This window comes from Phalangium opilio, unplaced genomic scaffold (assembly GCF_054372755.1).
Source record: "Phalangium opilio isolate 3A_F unplaced genomic scaffold, DU_Popi_V2 ptg000045l_1, whole genome shotgun sequence".
Taxonomy (NCBI): domain Eukaryota; kingdom Metazoa; phylum Arthropoda; class Arachnida; order Opiliones; family Phalangiidae; genus Phalangium; species Phalangium opilio.
This window is the reverse complement of record NW_028324168.1, coordinates 4,296,198-4,310,365: the sequence shown is the minus strand read 5'-3', so window position 1 is coordinate 4,310,365 and position 14,168 is coordinate 4,296,198. Positions and strand designations below refer to the sequence as shown.

Sequence of the window (14,168 nt, the reverse complement as noted above, 5' to 3'; positions counted from 1 at the left end):
ATAATTATTGTACATAATCCTAAAAAAATAAATAAATAAATAAATAAAAATTTGCTTATTAATTATATTAATTTTTAAAAATAAAATTAAACAACAACAAAAACAACAACAACAGTGTTTAACATTCAAAAGAATCTTTAATATTGAGTAACAAACAAACAAACAATCCATTACATCATTATCATTATATATAAGCTTAAAAAAATATAAGCAAGTTGTTGAAAATGTTGTAGATTAATTAATAATTAGCTATCATTTTAAATTAATTAATTAATTAATCAATTAATTAATTATAAAACGTTTTTGACGTGTTTTTGTTTACGTTTCAATAACTTGACTAAAAGAAACTATTTACGTATATCTATAGGCCAAAAAGTAACATAACTTTGGCCCCTTTTATATTAATATTAATTGGGATATGGTAATTAATTTATAAGGATTTAATTTAATTTAATTTAATTTAAGGGGTTTTTTAAAACTTTTCTTTTAAAAAACCGAGGCTAAACCTCGGGATAATAAGAATAGGGCGCAAGCGAGAGTGTAATGAAAGGCATCAACAGCTGGCATTCCAAAAATGGTTCCTTCAGTGCCAATTGTCAAACCAGCTAAAGCGATTAATTGGGCCCCTAAGACACCATCCCAATTTTGATGAAGAAAACTAACGACAATTATAGATATCACAACCGCAGCTTGTTGAAGTTTCTCTAAAGTTACGCTCAAATGATCAGGTAAGATTTTATTGGCTAATAATACCACTATTACGTCTAAAAAATGTAGCCACCCTGCTGTGGATTTTTGATAAATGAATGTAAAGTTTATAGATAAAAGTGACATCCCGACAAAACCAGCGAACCAAGATGCTTGTTTATGACATTTTAAAAGGATGTTCGGAGGTTTCTTTAATCCTGTAATTTAATAATGGTAAACTGCAACAATTCCTTCCATTATTATTTATTTATTTTCTTATTTTAGTTTTTACCAAATCTGAATACCCCCAACATAGCTGCAAACATAATTGAGAAGAAGCCAATTATAGCAGCCAATGGTGTCTCTTCAATTTTGACAGTACCAACTAAAAGGTGATTATGCCAGTTGCTAGATGCATCGTGGATTCGTTTTATAGCTAAAAAAGCTGATAGGGATAGGATAGCGTCCGAGAATGAGGTTGAGGACATCATTCCTAGTTTGTTTTTCTGTCCAAAAAAAAACCGTGATAAACAAAACTAGTTCTTTACCAAACAAATGGATGGATGGTCTCTTTGCTAAGCTCACCACAGCTTCTTTTATACTTGATTGCATTTGGCAGAGGGAAATTGAGCTACAACTATTTTCTTCAGTTGTTTCTTGCATTTTTTAATTACTATAATCACTCTTTAAGGAAATATATATTAAAAATAATTAACATTCAGGAAAAAACACTAAAAATAGGCCGAGACGCATTAATCGTCTGCTTATACTATTTTTTGTTTATATCCTCCGATTGGTCTATTTTATCGGTCTTTCCCAACTTGACGCTGAGTCATATAGCGTCAAAGAGAATATAGGGGAGGAGTTGAAGCTCCCCCACTCCACAAGGCTAAATTACATTGTTGCCCCTAAATTATACTAGTGGTACGAGGGAGTTTCCGGCTCAGTCGCGCCACCTACGATACCGTTAAATGTCTCAAACGGAAATGCCTCGGTACTGCGCATTGAAGATGCGCGGTAGAAAAGAGCAACAATGCTATTGTACTATTTGCTCCGACTACTTGCGTGTTAATGTTTTCTTATTTTGTAATTACACTTATTTTTCTTTCTCTTGACATTTTGTAACCACGTACGATGCCCATTTACACGTCACTTTGTTGACTTTGTGGGCAATCATTCAAATAAATAAATAAGTAAATAAGATTTTCCCCTCTTTCCACTCCTCTCCTATATTCTCTTTGATAGCGTTTTCCTTTGGGTCCTCGCGGAGCGCTCCCAAGGAGCAATAAAAATGGTAGTAGTAGTTTCCAGCTTCGTTAAAGACTGTTTTTGAAGAATAGGATCTCCTAGTTTTATTCCTCCATGGGAGCGCTCCGCGAGGACACAAAGGAAAACGCTAATAGACATGCGCATGATGCGCTGAATGGTCGATAACGGCGGGAAAATAACTTTCAGAATCGGCAGTGTTTCCTTTGTTCGACGTTTCTTTGTCTGTTGCGTGCTGTAAAGAGAGTTAGTTATCAAATACTTGTTAGATCAGACTAATAGTATATAATCCGAATAATTTCTAAGGTTATTGCATATTCATAAAGGTTGCCTTATACCCTAAACAGTCGAAAATGGATAAACAAAAGCCAACCCGACCAACTAGGAGGTTAAGCCTTGGTCTTTCATATTTTAACCCTAACCAGACCCACGTGTGAAACCATTTAATTACGTCTTTTAATTACAGTACTAGAGCTACTTCAAAAGCTGTAGGTGATGCCAAAATACCTGAAAGTGATGAGGATCTACCGATTGTCACTACAACGCTTAAAAAGGGTGGAGCAGCCAAAAATAGTAACTTAATACCCAAGTTGGCATTAAAGAAACTTGATGACGCTGGCGAAAAAGAATCTGCGGAACCTGTGGTAGCCTCTCGAAAAGCTAGGAGGTAAAAACCCTGACCCTTAATATCTTAATTGTTGTGTTGTCATGCATGATCTTTTACATTTCATTTTTAAGAGCTGCCAAAGATGCCAAAGCTGCAGTGGCTTCATTGGCAGTGGCTGATGCCAAAGAGTCTGGAGATGATGAAAAACCAACTTCAGCTGCTTCTAAACACAAGAAACTTGCTGCTGCCAAGAAAGATGGTTTAGACAACCAAACTAAACCAAAGAAAGCTGCTGCAGCTGCAAATGCTGCAGTGAATGATGCTAATGACTCAGGAAGTCAAGATGAACAACCTCTGGTTGCTCCCAAACCCAAGAGACGCGTTGCCTCTAAACCAAAGAAAGCTGCAGTTGATGCCATGATGGTTGACAGTGACTCAGATAGTCAAGAAGATCAACCCCTGGTTCCTGCCAAACCCAAGAGACGTGCTGCTGCTAAAAAGGACAATTTAGACAATCAAACTAAACCAAAGAAAGTCTCTGCAACTGATGCCATGAATGTTGACAGTGACTCAGATAGTCAAGAAGATCAACCCCTGGTAGCTCCCAAACCCAAGAGACGTGCTGCCACTAAAAAAGACAACTTAGACAACCAAACTAAACCAAAGAAAGCCACTGCAGCTGCTGCAGTGAATGATGCCAGTGACTCAGATAGTCAAGAAGATCAACCCCTGGTTGCTCCGAAAGCCAAGAAACGTGCTGCCCCTAAAAAAGACAACTTAGACAAGCAAACTAACCCAAAAAAAGCTGCTGATCGAGAAGTGGTTCCTAAACGTGTTCGTGGTAAGACAGCAGCAGCTAATGCAAAGCTTCGGAAGACTTCAGACGAAGATATTGAAAGTGATGAGGAGAAGGAACCTAAAGTTACTGCTCAAAAGAAAGGTGGCAGAAAGGCGGCATCAAAGAAGGCTACCGTAGTTGATGATCAAAAAGTTCCTATCTCATCTGATGATAATGCTGAAATTGATGAAGATAAAACCTCAAAGAAACCACAAGCTGCCAAAAAGAAAGGAGCAAAATCAAATGCAGCAGCTGATGTCCCACAAATCAAAGAAGAGGAGAAAATCAAAACGATTAGTTGGAAAGGAAAGGCTCCTGTTGATGAAGAATGCAAGGACTTAATTGCTTCTTGCCACGTTTTTTATGAAGATAACATCATTTTTTACGCAATGTTGAATCAAACTGACGTCAAGAATAACAACAATAAGTTTTATTTGATGGAACTCTTGAAAGACAATAATAAAACTAATTATTTTGTTTGGTTTCGTTGGGGGAGAGTCGGACTCAGAGGTCAAACTAAGTTGCATACTTGTGGAGCTAATTTAGAGGAAGCTAAGGAAATATTTGAAAAGAAGTTAGTTGTTTTTTGTTTACGGAAACAATATAACGACTTACTTTAATTTAAATTAATTAATTAATGCTGATTAATTTAGATTTCACGAAAAAACTAAAAACTTTTGGTCTGAAAAGGAGTTTTTTCAAAAGTTTCCCGGAAAATATGAACTTTTAGCCATGGATTTTACTGCTAGTGATGTATTTAGTGATGTGATAATATTTAATTTTAATTATTATAATTAAAATAATTAAATTAATTACATAGGAACCTGCAGTTAAAAAAGAAAAAACTGAAAAGCCTGTTAAAGAATTGCCAAAGAGCAAATTAGATTCCAGACTACAGGTTTGTTACTTTGTTTGTTTGTTAGCAGATGAATTAGTTTAATTGTAATTACTTAGTTTCAACTAATTGCGTTTAATTTTTTTATTTTTTCTTTAGTCATTCATAGAATTAATCTTCAGCATCAAAGGTATGGAAGCGACCGTCTTGGAGATGAAATATAACGCGAAAAAAGCTCCTTTGGGTAAATTAACCTTGGAACAAGTCACTGCTGGTTACGCTGCTCTAAAAGAAATAGAGTATTGCCTTAAAAACAATCTTACTGGGTCAGAACTTACCGATGCCTGTAATTCGTTTTACACAAAAATTCCTCATGATTTTGGGTAATTTAAATTAATTTAATTTATCTTTTTAAAATTAATTACAAAAGAAATTAATTTTATAAAGTTAATATAAATTAATTAATTTTGAAACAGGATGAAAAGACCACCTTTAATTGAAAACACGGATCAATTGAAAGCGAAAATTGAGCTTTTGAAGGTTGAAACCTTTAATTTATAACCAAATTTAAATTTTATTATTTATTAATTAATTAATTTAAATATTAGTATTAATTTTATTCTTTATTAATTAATTAATTAATTTAAATATTAGTATTAATTTTATTCTTTATTAATTAATTAATTAATTTAAATATTAGTATTAATTTTATTCTTTATTAATTAATTAATTTAAATATTAGTATTAATTTTATTCTTTATTAATTAATTAATTAATTTAAATATTAGTATTAATTTTATTCTTTATTAATTAATTAATTTAAATATTAGTATTAATTTTATTCTTTATTAATTAATTAATTTAAATATTAGTATTAATTTTATTCTTTATTAATTAATTAATTAATTTAAATATTAGTATTAATTTTATTCTTTATTAATTAATTAATTAATTTAAATATTAGTATTAATTTTATTCTTTATTAATTAATTTAAATATTAGTATTAATTTTACTCTTTATTAATTAATTAATTTAAATATTAGTATTAATTTTACTCTTTATTAATTAATTAATTTAAATATTAGTATTAATTTTACTCTTTATTAATTTAATTAATTAATTTAAATATTAGTATTAATTTTAATTAATTATTTATTTATTTATTTAGACTCTGGGTGATATTCAAGTTGCTATGTCTATCCTTAATGAAACTGTTGACGAGTTAAACAATCCAATTGATTCTCATTACAATTCTCTTAATTGCCAACTTAAACCGATTAAAAAAGATTCCCCAGAATTTTCTGTAAGATAAAATATACAAATTAACTTTAATTATAATTAAATTAATTTTTTTTTCTTTTCTTTCCAAGATGGTGGATGAATATCTCCAAAATACTCACGCAGCTACTCATCAACTTTACAAATTGGAATTAGTCGATTTATTTGAGAGTGATCGCGAAAATGAGGATAAAAACTATAAGGATGTTGGAAATAGGATGCTTTTATGGCATGGATCTCGTTTGACCAATACTCCGGGTATTTTGAAGCAAGGGTTACGTATTGCACCTCCTGAAGCCCCAAGTACTGGGTATATGTTTGGGAAAGGAGTTTATTTTGCTGATATGTCAAGCAAAAGTGCCAATTATTGCTACACTTCACGTAATCAAAATGAAGGCATTTTGTATCTGTGTGAAGTAAGTAGGGTTTTAACTTTTTAATTGTGTTTCTTGCAGTTTTTCTTACGTTTTTGGGTTTTTTTTCCTTCTTATTTACTATTTAGGTTGCCATTGGTAATCCTAATAAACTCCTAAACGCTGATTACGATGCTAACCAATTGCCAGCTGGATTTCATAGCGTCATGGGACAAGGAAGAGTTATGCCTGATCCTAAAATGACCAAAACTTTGTAAGTAAATTCAAATTTGGCGCCCTATTTTGAGTTTCCAGTTGTTTCCGATAGATGTCGCTAGGAGGGTACTTTTTCCATACTTTAGCAAGGGTTTATACATGGACGAAACAATACTGAAGGACGAATGGCAGCGGGAGAAAGTTGAAAAAGACTTGTTAATTCGCCTTCTAGCGGCAGATAGTAGCAAACCGGAGAGTGGGGGGGCATATGGGGGAATCAGTGTTCTGAAAAACCGGGGTAACGACATTAGGCACGTGACAAAAAAGTCAGTAATCATTGTTCAACGGATTCAGGCTGGTTCCAAATTTCAAAAACTGAAATGGGAAAAATTTAACTCCTTTCATATAAACCTTATCAGCGTATCGCGAATCGCTGTTGCAAAGCTTGTAAACACAAATTTTTTTCCTGCCCATTTTCTTTAAGCCTTGGACAAAATGAGATTGGAGGATTAAAAATTTAGAATAAAATCAATGCCGATTTTAAATAGAAGTTGTATTAATTAAAAATACATTGAATAGCCTTTTAATTGTTATGATTAAACGTATAGAGTATAATAAGAACATACCTTTAATTTCATGCAATTTAAAAATTTGTGATTGCAAAGTTACGGCAAAATTTCAAAAATCTTTTTTTTATTGATTTTTTTTTTGAAGCAGTTAACGTCTTATTTTGTCTAGATGGCGCTAGCTTTCTCCGGGATTTGACTCACTATTTTTCATAACCCCCCTCCATTTTGGGGCTGAAAAGGGGGAAGTAAGCTTAACATTGGTTGTTTTGTCGCTTAGTATGGGGCTCTATGGGCTGCCATCCGTCCTTCAGTATTGGTTCGTCCATGGTTTATATAATTGTTTAATGAGTTTTATAGTTAATAAGTCGCGTTATTTATTGACTATTATGGTTTAATTTACGCGTATTTTATATCAGCTAAACGAATAACAGGTAATTTGTAGAATTTGTAACTTCTATTTGGGTTTAAAGTACATGAGATTCCGACAGTCTAAGCCTTGGTCTTCAAACTTCGTCAATGTGGCTAGCTATTAAGCAACTAAGGCCTAACTCCTAAGCCTTCGTCTTCCAATTTTGTCAATGTGGCTAGCTATTAAGCAACTAAGGCCTAACTCATAAGCCTTGGTCTTCCAATTTTGTCAATGTGGCTATATTAAGCAACTTAGGCCTAATTTTTATGAGTGTTATTTTTCTATCTTTTGTAGGCCAAATGGAACCAAAGTGCCTTTAGGGAAAAGCGTGGATTCTGGGTTAAAAATGGCAACATTAAATTACAACGAGTACATTGTTTACAATGTTCATCAAATAAAATTGAAATATGTCCTGCGCGTAAAGTTTGTGTACAAATACTAGTGATACAAGAATTTGATACTACAATCTTCTTTTTTGCCATCCTTCACTTGTCTAAAAGGCTCTTAAACAATTTAATGTTTGTATTTCATACTTTAATATTTTACTGATTCATTCTTCGGGTTAAATTTTAAAAGAGTTTTATTGTCACAAGTTGAAATAAATAAAAATAATTTTCAGTATTTTTGTTTTGTTTTCTTTCTTCAAACAATTGGGTTAGCTGCACCAGTTTAGTATTTACTATTTTTAGTTATTAAAATGTTTTTTTAAAATCAATAACATCATTTAGCCATCATAATTTGAATCCTGCGAAGATGGAGGGACCATAGATGGTATAAAAAGTAACTGTAATTCGGCATTCATATGGGCAATCTCAGGGTTGTCTCTTTCCAGCGCTCTTACAGCGTGGGTAAATTGAATTATTCCTGCAAAATGTTGCGTTAGTGATGTATTTTAACTAGTGGATAAGTTTAGGTAACCTTCTCCGTCTGCTTGAAAGCCATAATTTGGTAAAACCTCCATTTCAATCTGAGTTGCAACGGGAAAAACTAGCTGCATGTATTTAACCATGTCATTTCCAGCATTATCTCTAGCTTCTTCTAATCGAGTGACATTGTCAGGAAGGGTGAAAGCTGATAGTATTTCTTGTAATGCCGCTAAAAATATTCACAAATTTACGCAATGATATATTTGAATGAGAGTTATAATAGGCGTGCGCTATGCTGATATTTTATTTGACATGTAGGCCCAGCTTGAAACTTATTATGACCAAGGCTTAACGTAAAAACCTTTAATTTTAAATCTACTAGTGTAAATATGCTATGTAAGCTTAATATTCGTTTAAAACTAAGTGAAAATCAGGCAAAACTTTAAACCTTTAGCTTTTTCCGCGGTAAAATCTGCCGCTATTTCATTTGAATAAGTTTGTGAAACATCCATAGGAACCATTATAAACTAAAGGTCAGATTTCATAATTTGACACTCCAGAGTCCAGTCTGTCACCCTTAGATGGCGCTATTGAGCTATGTTCTAAGGGCTGTCAAAATTTCGCGCCAAAAATGGACTTTAGAAATTTTGAACTGAAATATAGATTAAGCTTAGTTATAGTGCAATTTTAAACCCGTTAAGTTTTTAACTTAGTTTTCACTGTCAAAGTATAATGACCTTTTCATTGAAGCTTTTAATTTATAAAATAAACGGAAATAATTGCAACAAAAAATTGTGAAACTTTTATGGAAAGTTGCATCAATTAAGGTAATTTCATTTTTAATTCATTTAATATTTATTGGAGCAGAAGGGCGGAGATGAAATTATTTGACCTTGAAAGAAATTGAAAATAAAAATTTGAGTATGAGAAATTTTAGGGAGTTATCTCCCCATTGAACCAAATACAGTCAAAGGCAGGAAGCTACGCCTTTCCTATATATTTTTTTTCTTTCAAGTCTGGCAGCCTCGTTCCCTGTACGGAGTTTTGGAAGTTTTTATTTCTAGGTTGAGTCACGTGACTATAAAAGTGGTATTAGTTACGTCATTATTTTCTCGCTAGGCGAAATATTTTTTAACTTTCTCCGCGCCAAAAAACATCGTCGTAACACTCGAGCTTTTCGCATTGGGAGTTCTTTCGGTTCGCGACTGTCGGAGAATTTTTGCGCGCGCGGCGCTGAAGTTAAAAGGAATAGGAAGCGCTAATTTTTAATCGTGCCGTCACCGTGTTAAATTACATCTTTAAAAACAAACTAAACAAACAGGAAGTGCGGGAAAAATTCTTTGAAGTTCGTCTTTCTCATACCTCCTATCATTATATCGACATGTAAATTAAAAGGTGAGAAGCATGGTTTGTTTATTTAATTAAATTAAATTTGTAAAGCCTTTGTACTCAGCTAGTTTTTGAAACAATGAGCCCTTTAAACGCGCTGATTTCTAACAATAATAGTTTGGGTTAATTTAGGCTTTAGTTTAAAATTAGTTAAGCCTAATATACAGTATGACTTTAAAAATAATGTCATGATGTCACCAGATAGAAAATTGTATTCTCCTTAATCCCTGCATTTATATCTGTCATTTTAACAATGACATTATAAAAAAAACATTGCAAATTTGCCTTTTTTATCACTGTGTCAATTTTGACGTGCGATTTCCTATTTAAACTAGGATTAAGTCACAAAACAACAACAACAACACCATATTTCAGTGATAATATAAATACTTTAAAAGTTTTTTAAATCTTTTTTATTTGGGACTTTGAAACTCGAAGGTTAACGAAAAACATCTAGTTTTAAATTTTTGGGAATTTTAAAAAACCTTGAATAATCCTACCTTTTTCTTTAAGTTAAAACGTACGTTCCAAGGTTTTCAGGATGTCAGTGTTTTTGAGCCCGTTTTTCAAATATTTAACGAAACTAGGTTATAAAAACTGAAAGTTTTATTTTCGATGGAATTTCATTTAGAAACTGTATAGATTCGTTTAAAAGGAACCCCGTGGGCCCGTGATTTTATATTAACGAATTAAATTAATTATATTACGATGTTATTACAGTTACCTTTAAGGGGGAATGTTTGTATTTCAAAGTTTTTAATTAATTTAATATTAAAAATACAAAAATTTAATCTAAAATTTAAATCAGATTCGTTGGCTCTAAAAATTTCAAGAATTTTAAATATTCAAAAATGAATATCTAATTTACCTTCAAGTCTAAAACAAATTTTTGACCTTCAAAATTTTCCAAAGATTACAGTTCAATCGTGTTTGGGGAAACTTTGACATTTATTTAAAAAAGTTAAAGGTCTAGCCAGTAGCCAAAGCCTATAGCGTCGGGCTAGGAGCCAAAAAACACAACTTTATGGGTGTTGTAGTATGGAGCCGAAAATATGTATGAAATAATATATATATAATGAATATATTCAATAATCTTTGAATATTTAACGTGTGATCGACAACCTAGAATTGTCCTCTTTTTACTTTATGTCTATATATATTTATGTGTATATATATATATATGTTGACGTTTACATTTAGCGTGGTTTCCCTTTTTTTTTAAAAAAATCGAAAAGGTCTATCAAGAAGCGATATCTAGTTTACTAGGGATAAGTTTTAAGATGCCTAAGCATTCGCAAGCCTTAGTCCCAGTCCTCCTTTCAAAATGCAGGGGGGGGGGCGTAAAAGGAGGCCGGGCAATTTCGCCTCTCCTCAGTCGGAAAATATGACTGTAATTTTCGTCTTCGCGTCGTCGCGCTGACGTGAGTTTTCAAGAACCAATGAGATGCTGGAGAGGCGGCGGGGATTAACTCCGGACCTACTATACGTTTGGACTGGAGATAAAGCTGGAAATGTGAATGGATGAATTTATACCTTCTCCCTAGTAAACTAAATATCGCTTTTTGAAAAGGTATTGGTGCTTCTTGGCCCCGCCCCAATATGGTTTTTTTTTCTTCTCTTCTAGAATTAATGGATGGTCTATTTGCCTTGTTTTAATCGTTTAAATACTCATTAGTCAATTAAATAATTTCATGTTTGAGCCCCTTTGTGTAAGCAAAAATAAAGAGTTTTTGCTAGCCAAGAGCAATGATCTCCGCTTGTAAAAAAAAACAAAAAAACTAGAACCTCAAAAGACAGCGAGCGTCTCGAGAATTACCAGTGTATAAGTTTATACAAACGTAATCTTTTTTTAGACCTTACAACTTGTCCCTAACTCTTAAGTTAAAATTAACCATTAATTTAACCTTTGTACTACTGTCAAGTCACGTGATTCGTCTAGGAATTTTTTTTCGTTACATCGCCTGTACCTTCCGGAGAAGCCAGGTCTGAACCGAGCTTTTAAATTCTATTAATAGCTCAATTAACTTAGAGAGAGAGAAAGAGAGAAGTCGCCGCGTCTAGTTAACTTGAAACCTTGAATGAGAATTCGCCTCTATTTGTAGCTCATTAAGAAACAATGACCATTTTAAATTGGCGTTTCGTGAGGTTTAGTTACAATTTCTACTTATCAGTCAGTACGCGAGTTTTTTCTACCATTTTTTGGCCTTTGACCCCAATTAAAGGGAGTATGACCCCCTGTTTTATAACCTTTTGTTAAAAATATAGGATGGTTTTGTAGCTAATATTGACTAGAAAGTACTTTTGTCACGTGATACACATTAGCAGACGATTTTTAGACTGGTTATATACCTTATAGTAAAGGGGTAAATATTTAAAAACTAAGGGGTATGCCCGTTCGAATGCAGTTTCCCTCATTATGGCGATAAATTTTAACGATGTAACCCCCCCCCTTTTACAGTTTAGGAAGGGAACTTTATAATGATGTAAGAAAAAATTTGGATAGTTCTCAGAATTTTAAGTTTTTTTCTTGTCTAAATTTGGCCTATTGTGAGGTTATCATCAGTCTTTGAAAAAAAAAATTGCACCACGGCTTAGATAGGTTTAATTTTGACAGACTATTAATTTGGCCTATTTTATGTATGAAATACTGGTTTTCTTCCTCTGTTTTTTATTCGAAAGTTTATGTCAAGGACAGATTAGTTAAAGATAAGCTTCTTTTTGCGTTTCACCTACCCAGAGTCTGATATTGGTAATAATTTCATATAAATTAAGTATGTCTAGAAAATGTTATTATCAGAAGGGGATAATAGAAGAAGGATGACACTCTGTATCCTCTTAATACTTATGTAACGCGATTCTTCCCAGACGCGGGACAAAAACACACAAGGGCATGCGCCTTGGGAAATAGTTAAGCGCTAATAGAGTAAGGATGAGGGTACTATTTATCGCGTTCGTGATTCGGTTGGTTTAGTAACCTTGCTTAAAAATGATATTGATTGATGTTGGGAAGAATCATGTTACAATTACCCCGGACGCTTTAGGCTGGTACACTTCTCTCGAAGTGAAGTATTATATACTTCTGGTTATACTCGTGATAGAAAGTAGGTTGATATAAGCAGGGATAGATTTAATTTTAGAAGTAGGAATGGAGAACGGTTAGTATTTACTTCAGTCCGACTCATAGACCACCCAGTATAGAGCCCCTCCCTCCAACACGTAACGAAAAGTTTAAAACATCTTATTGACTCGCTTAAACTTCGTTTTGATGACGTTGCTGACGGAGACGGCGAAAAATACGCAATTCCTTTTTACCTCTGTCGCTATGACCCGCCTCTTCTTTCATACCCCCCCCGTCCCGTGGAAGGGGGTCCGGGACTTTGACGCGCGCCCACATGACTCTGTTCTCCATTCCTACTTCTAAAATCTTATCTATCCCTGATATAAGTTAGTTTTTAAATAGTTTTTTGTTTAATTCGAAGGTGCTCTTCATACCTTGGTAAAAATGGTCCATCTGTTGCCAACGGTTCTTATTGAAAATTTATTATTATATTTTTTTTATTATTTCTTGATCAAATCTTGGGTGTCACCGGCCTTGAAAAACTTTCAAGTTCCTTACCCTCATACTGATTTTTTTTAACTGAGGAATGAAATGTTGGAAATAATTCTCGCCCCCTGTTATTTATTTGCCTTGAAATCTAAAGTTGCAATTTTAGACTCTGCACATTCTCATTCTGGTTTCTTTCTCTCTCTCTTGGCTTGGCTAAACCGGGCCGTAGCTGCTTTGTGTCTTTCTCGTAGTTCGAGGGGCTAATCACTATGTTTCCTTGTGTAAATGATTTATTACAGGTGGGGCTTTTTTTAACAGATTAGGCGTTAACCCTTGAGTGACTGTTCCCTCGGATTTTCTGTGTTTCTTTGTACATTTTTAAAAGAAACAATTTTGTTTTTGTTTCTTTTCTGTTATATGTCTGTCTGGGTCGCCTGAGAATATGATTGGTTGGTTGTGTTTTTAAAACCAGGCTCGTCGTGCTAACGTAATTTTAAATATTGAAAAGAATAGCTTATATGGACTGGTATATGGGGGTGATTTTTGGAGTCATGTTTTACAATTAAATCAGTATTATGTACCATACTAAATTAAGGGGGATGTAACTTCTTTGGGAAATCAATTTTGAGTCGAAAATGTAGTAATTTCTATCTCCATTTTGATTGACCTAAGAGACACTGTTTTCGAGTTAAGATTGCATCCAGAGTATTAATTTTACGGATGACCCCTTAAATTTAATTAAGTAAGAAACTGATTAAGACAATGATTTCAAATTTAATTAAGGGGTCATCTGTAAAATACTCTGGGTGCAATCTTAACTCGAAAAGAGTGTCCCTTAGGGCAATCAAAATGGAGATAGATAGACTCAAAATTGATTTCCCAAAGAAGTTACATCCTCCTTAAATTATGTATGCAGACTTATCATAAACACCTTGTATACATATTTTCAATCTAAGCGATCTAAACTCAATTTGATTAAATTATACATATAACAGGTGCTAGTGTCAGACTCGGGACGCACGGTTGCCTATAGACGTCATTGTTACGTTCTTCTAAGTCGCGTATGCATATTAAATTTATTGTTCGTTTGTCAAACAAGAAAACATATAATAAACGCGATGACGCGATATTAATTTATATTTTTATTTATTTATTGTCTAGCGTTTTAGCAATCTAGTAGAAATTGAAAATTTGAAAACAAAAGTTGTTTACTTCATTTTAAAATGAATATTTTTTGTTGCGAAAGAATCAATTTGTAATATTTTGTCTTTACCCAAATTCTTGAGTTTTTTTATAAAAATATTCAA

General features: G+C 33.1%; 4 protein-coding genes across 7 annotated transcripts in view; 2 read left to right on the top strand and 2 right to left on the bottom strand.

Annotated features, from left to right (window-relative positions):
- Positions 1-117: 117 nt before the first annotated feature.
- LOC149676883 (uncharacterized) lies at positions 118-1,508 on the bottom strand. Its single transcript, XM_089837807.1, has 3 exons — positions 1,273-1,508; positions 980-1,193; positions 118-905 (listed from the first exon to the last, which is right to left on the bottom strand). The coding sequence occupies exons 1-3, from the start codon at positions 1,348-1,350 to the stop codon at positions 487-489; spliced, it is 711 nt and encodes a 236-aa protein (XP_089693933.1). The 5' UTR covers positions 1,351-1,508; the 3' UTR covers positions 118-486.
- Positions 1,509-2,074: 566 nt separating this feature from the next.
- Positions 2,075-7,682, top strand: LOC149676882 (poly [ADP-ribose] polymerase 2-like). 3 transcript variants are annotated; one of them, XM_089837801.1, is made up of 12 exons: positions 2,075-2,199; positions 2,280-2,341; positions 2,420-2,620; positions 2,692-3,972; positions 4,052-4,151; positions 4,219-4,296; positions 4,393-4,616; positions 4,710-4,773; positions 5,403-5,537; positions 5,605-5,928; positions 6,015-6,139; positions 7,354-7,682. In XM_089837801.1, the coding sequence occupies exons 2-12, from the start codon at positions 2,307-2,309 to the stop codon at positions 7,499-7,501; spliced, it is 2,715 nt and encodes a 904-aa protein (XP_089693927.1). In that variant the 5' UTR covers positions 2,075-2,199; positions 2,280-2,306; the 3' UTR covers positions 7,502-7,682. The 3 variants fall into 3 exon arrangements, with proteins under 3 accessions (XP_089693927.1, XP_089693926.1, XP_089693925.1); XM_089837800.1 differs by having other exon boundaries at positions 2,100-2,199; positions 2,260-2,341; XM_089837799.1 differs by having other exon boundaries at positions 2,108-2,341.
- On the bottom strand, positions 7,622-8,510 carry LOC149676881 (protein C10). Its single transcript, XM_089837808.1, has 3 exons — positions 8,374-8,510; positions 7,978-8,154; positions 7,622-7,923 (listed from the first exon to the last, which is right to left on the bottom strand). Exons 1-3 carry the CDS (start codon positions 8,444-8,446, stop codon positions 7,784-7,786), a joined length of 390 nt encoding a protein of 129 aa, XP_089693934.1. The 5' UTR covers positions 8,447-8,510; the 3' UTR covers positions 7,622-7,783.
- A 604-nt stretch (positions 8,511-9,114) lies between these two features.
- LOC149676880 (uncharacterized) overlaps positions 9,115-14,168 on the top strand; it is a 45,768-nt gene continuing 40,714 nt past the window's right edge. For both annotated transcript variants that reach the window (XM_089837797.1, XM_089837793.1), the window contains exon 1: positions 9,115-9,320. The gene's annotated coding sequence lies outside the window, so the exon portion shown is untranslated. The remainder of the gene's footprint in view (positions 9,321-14,168) is intronic.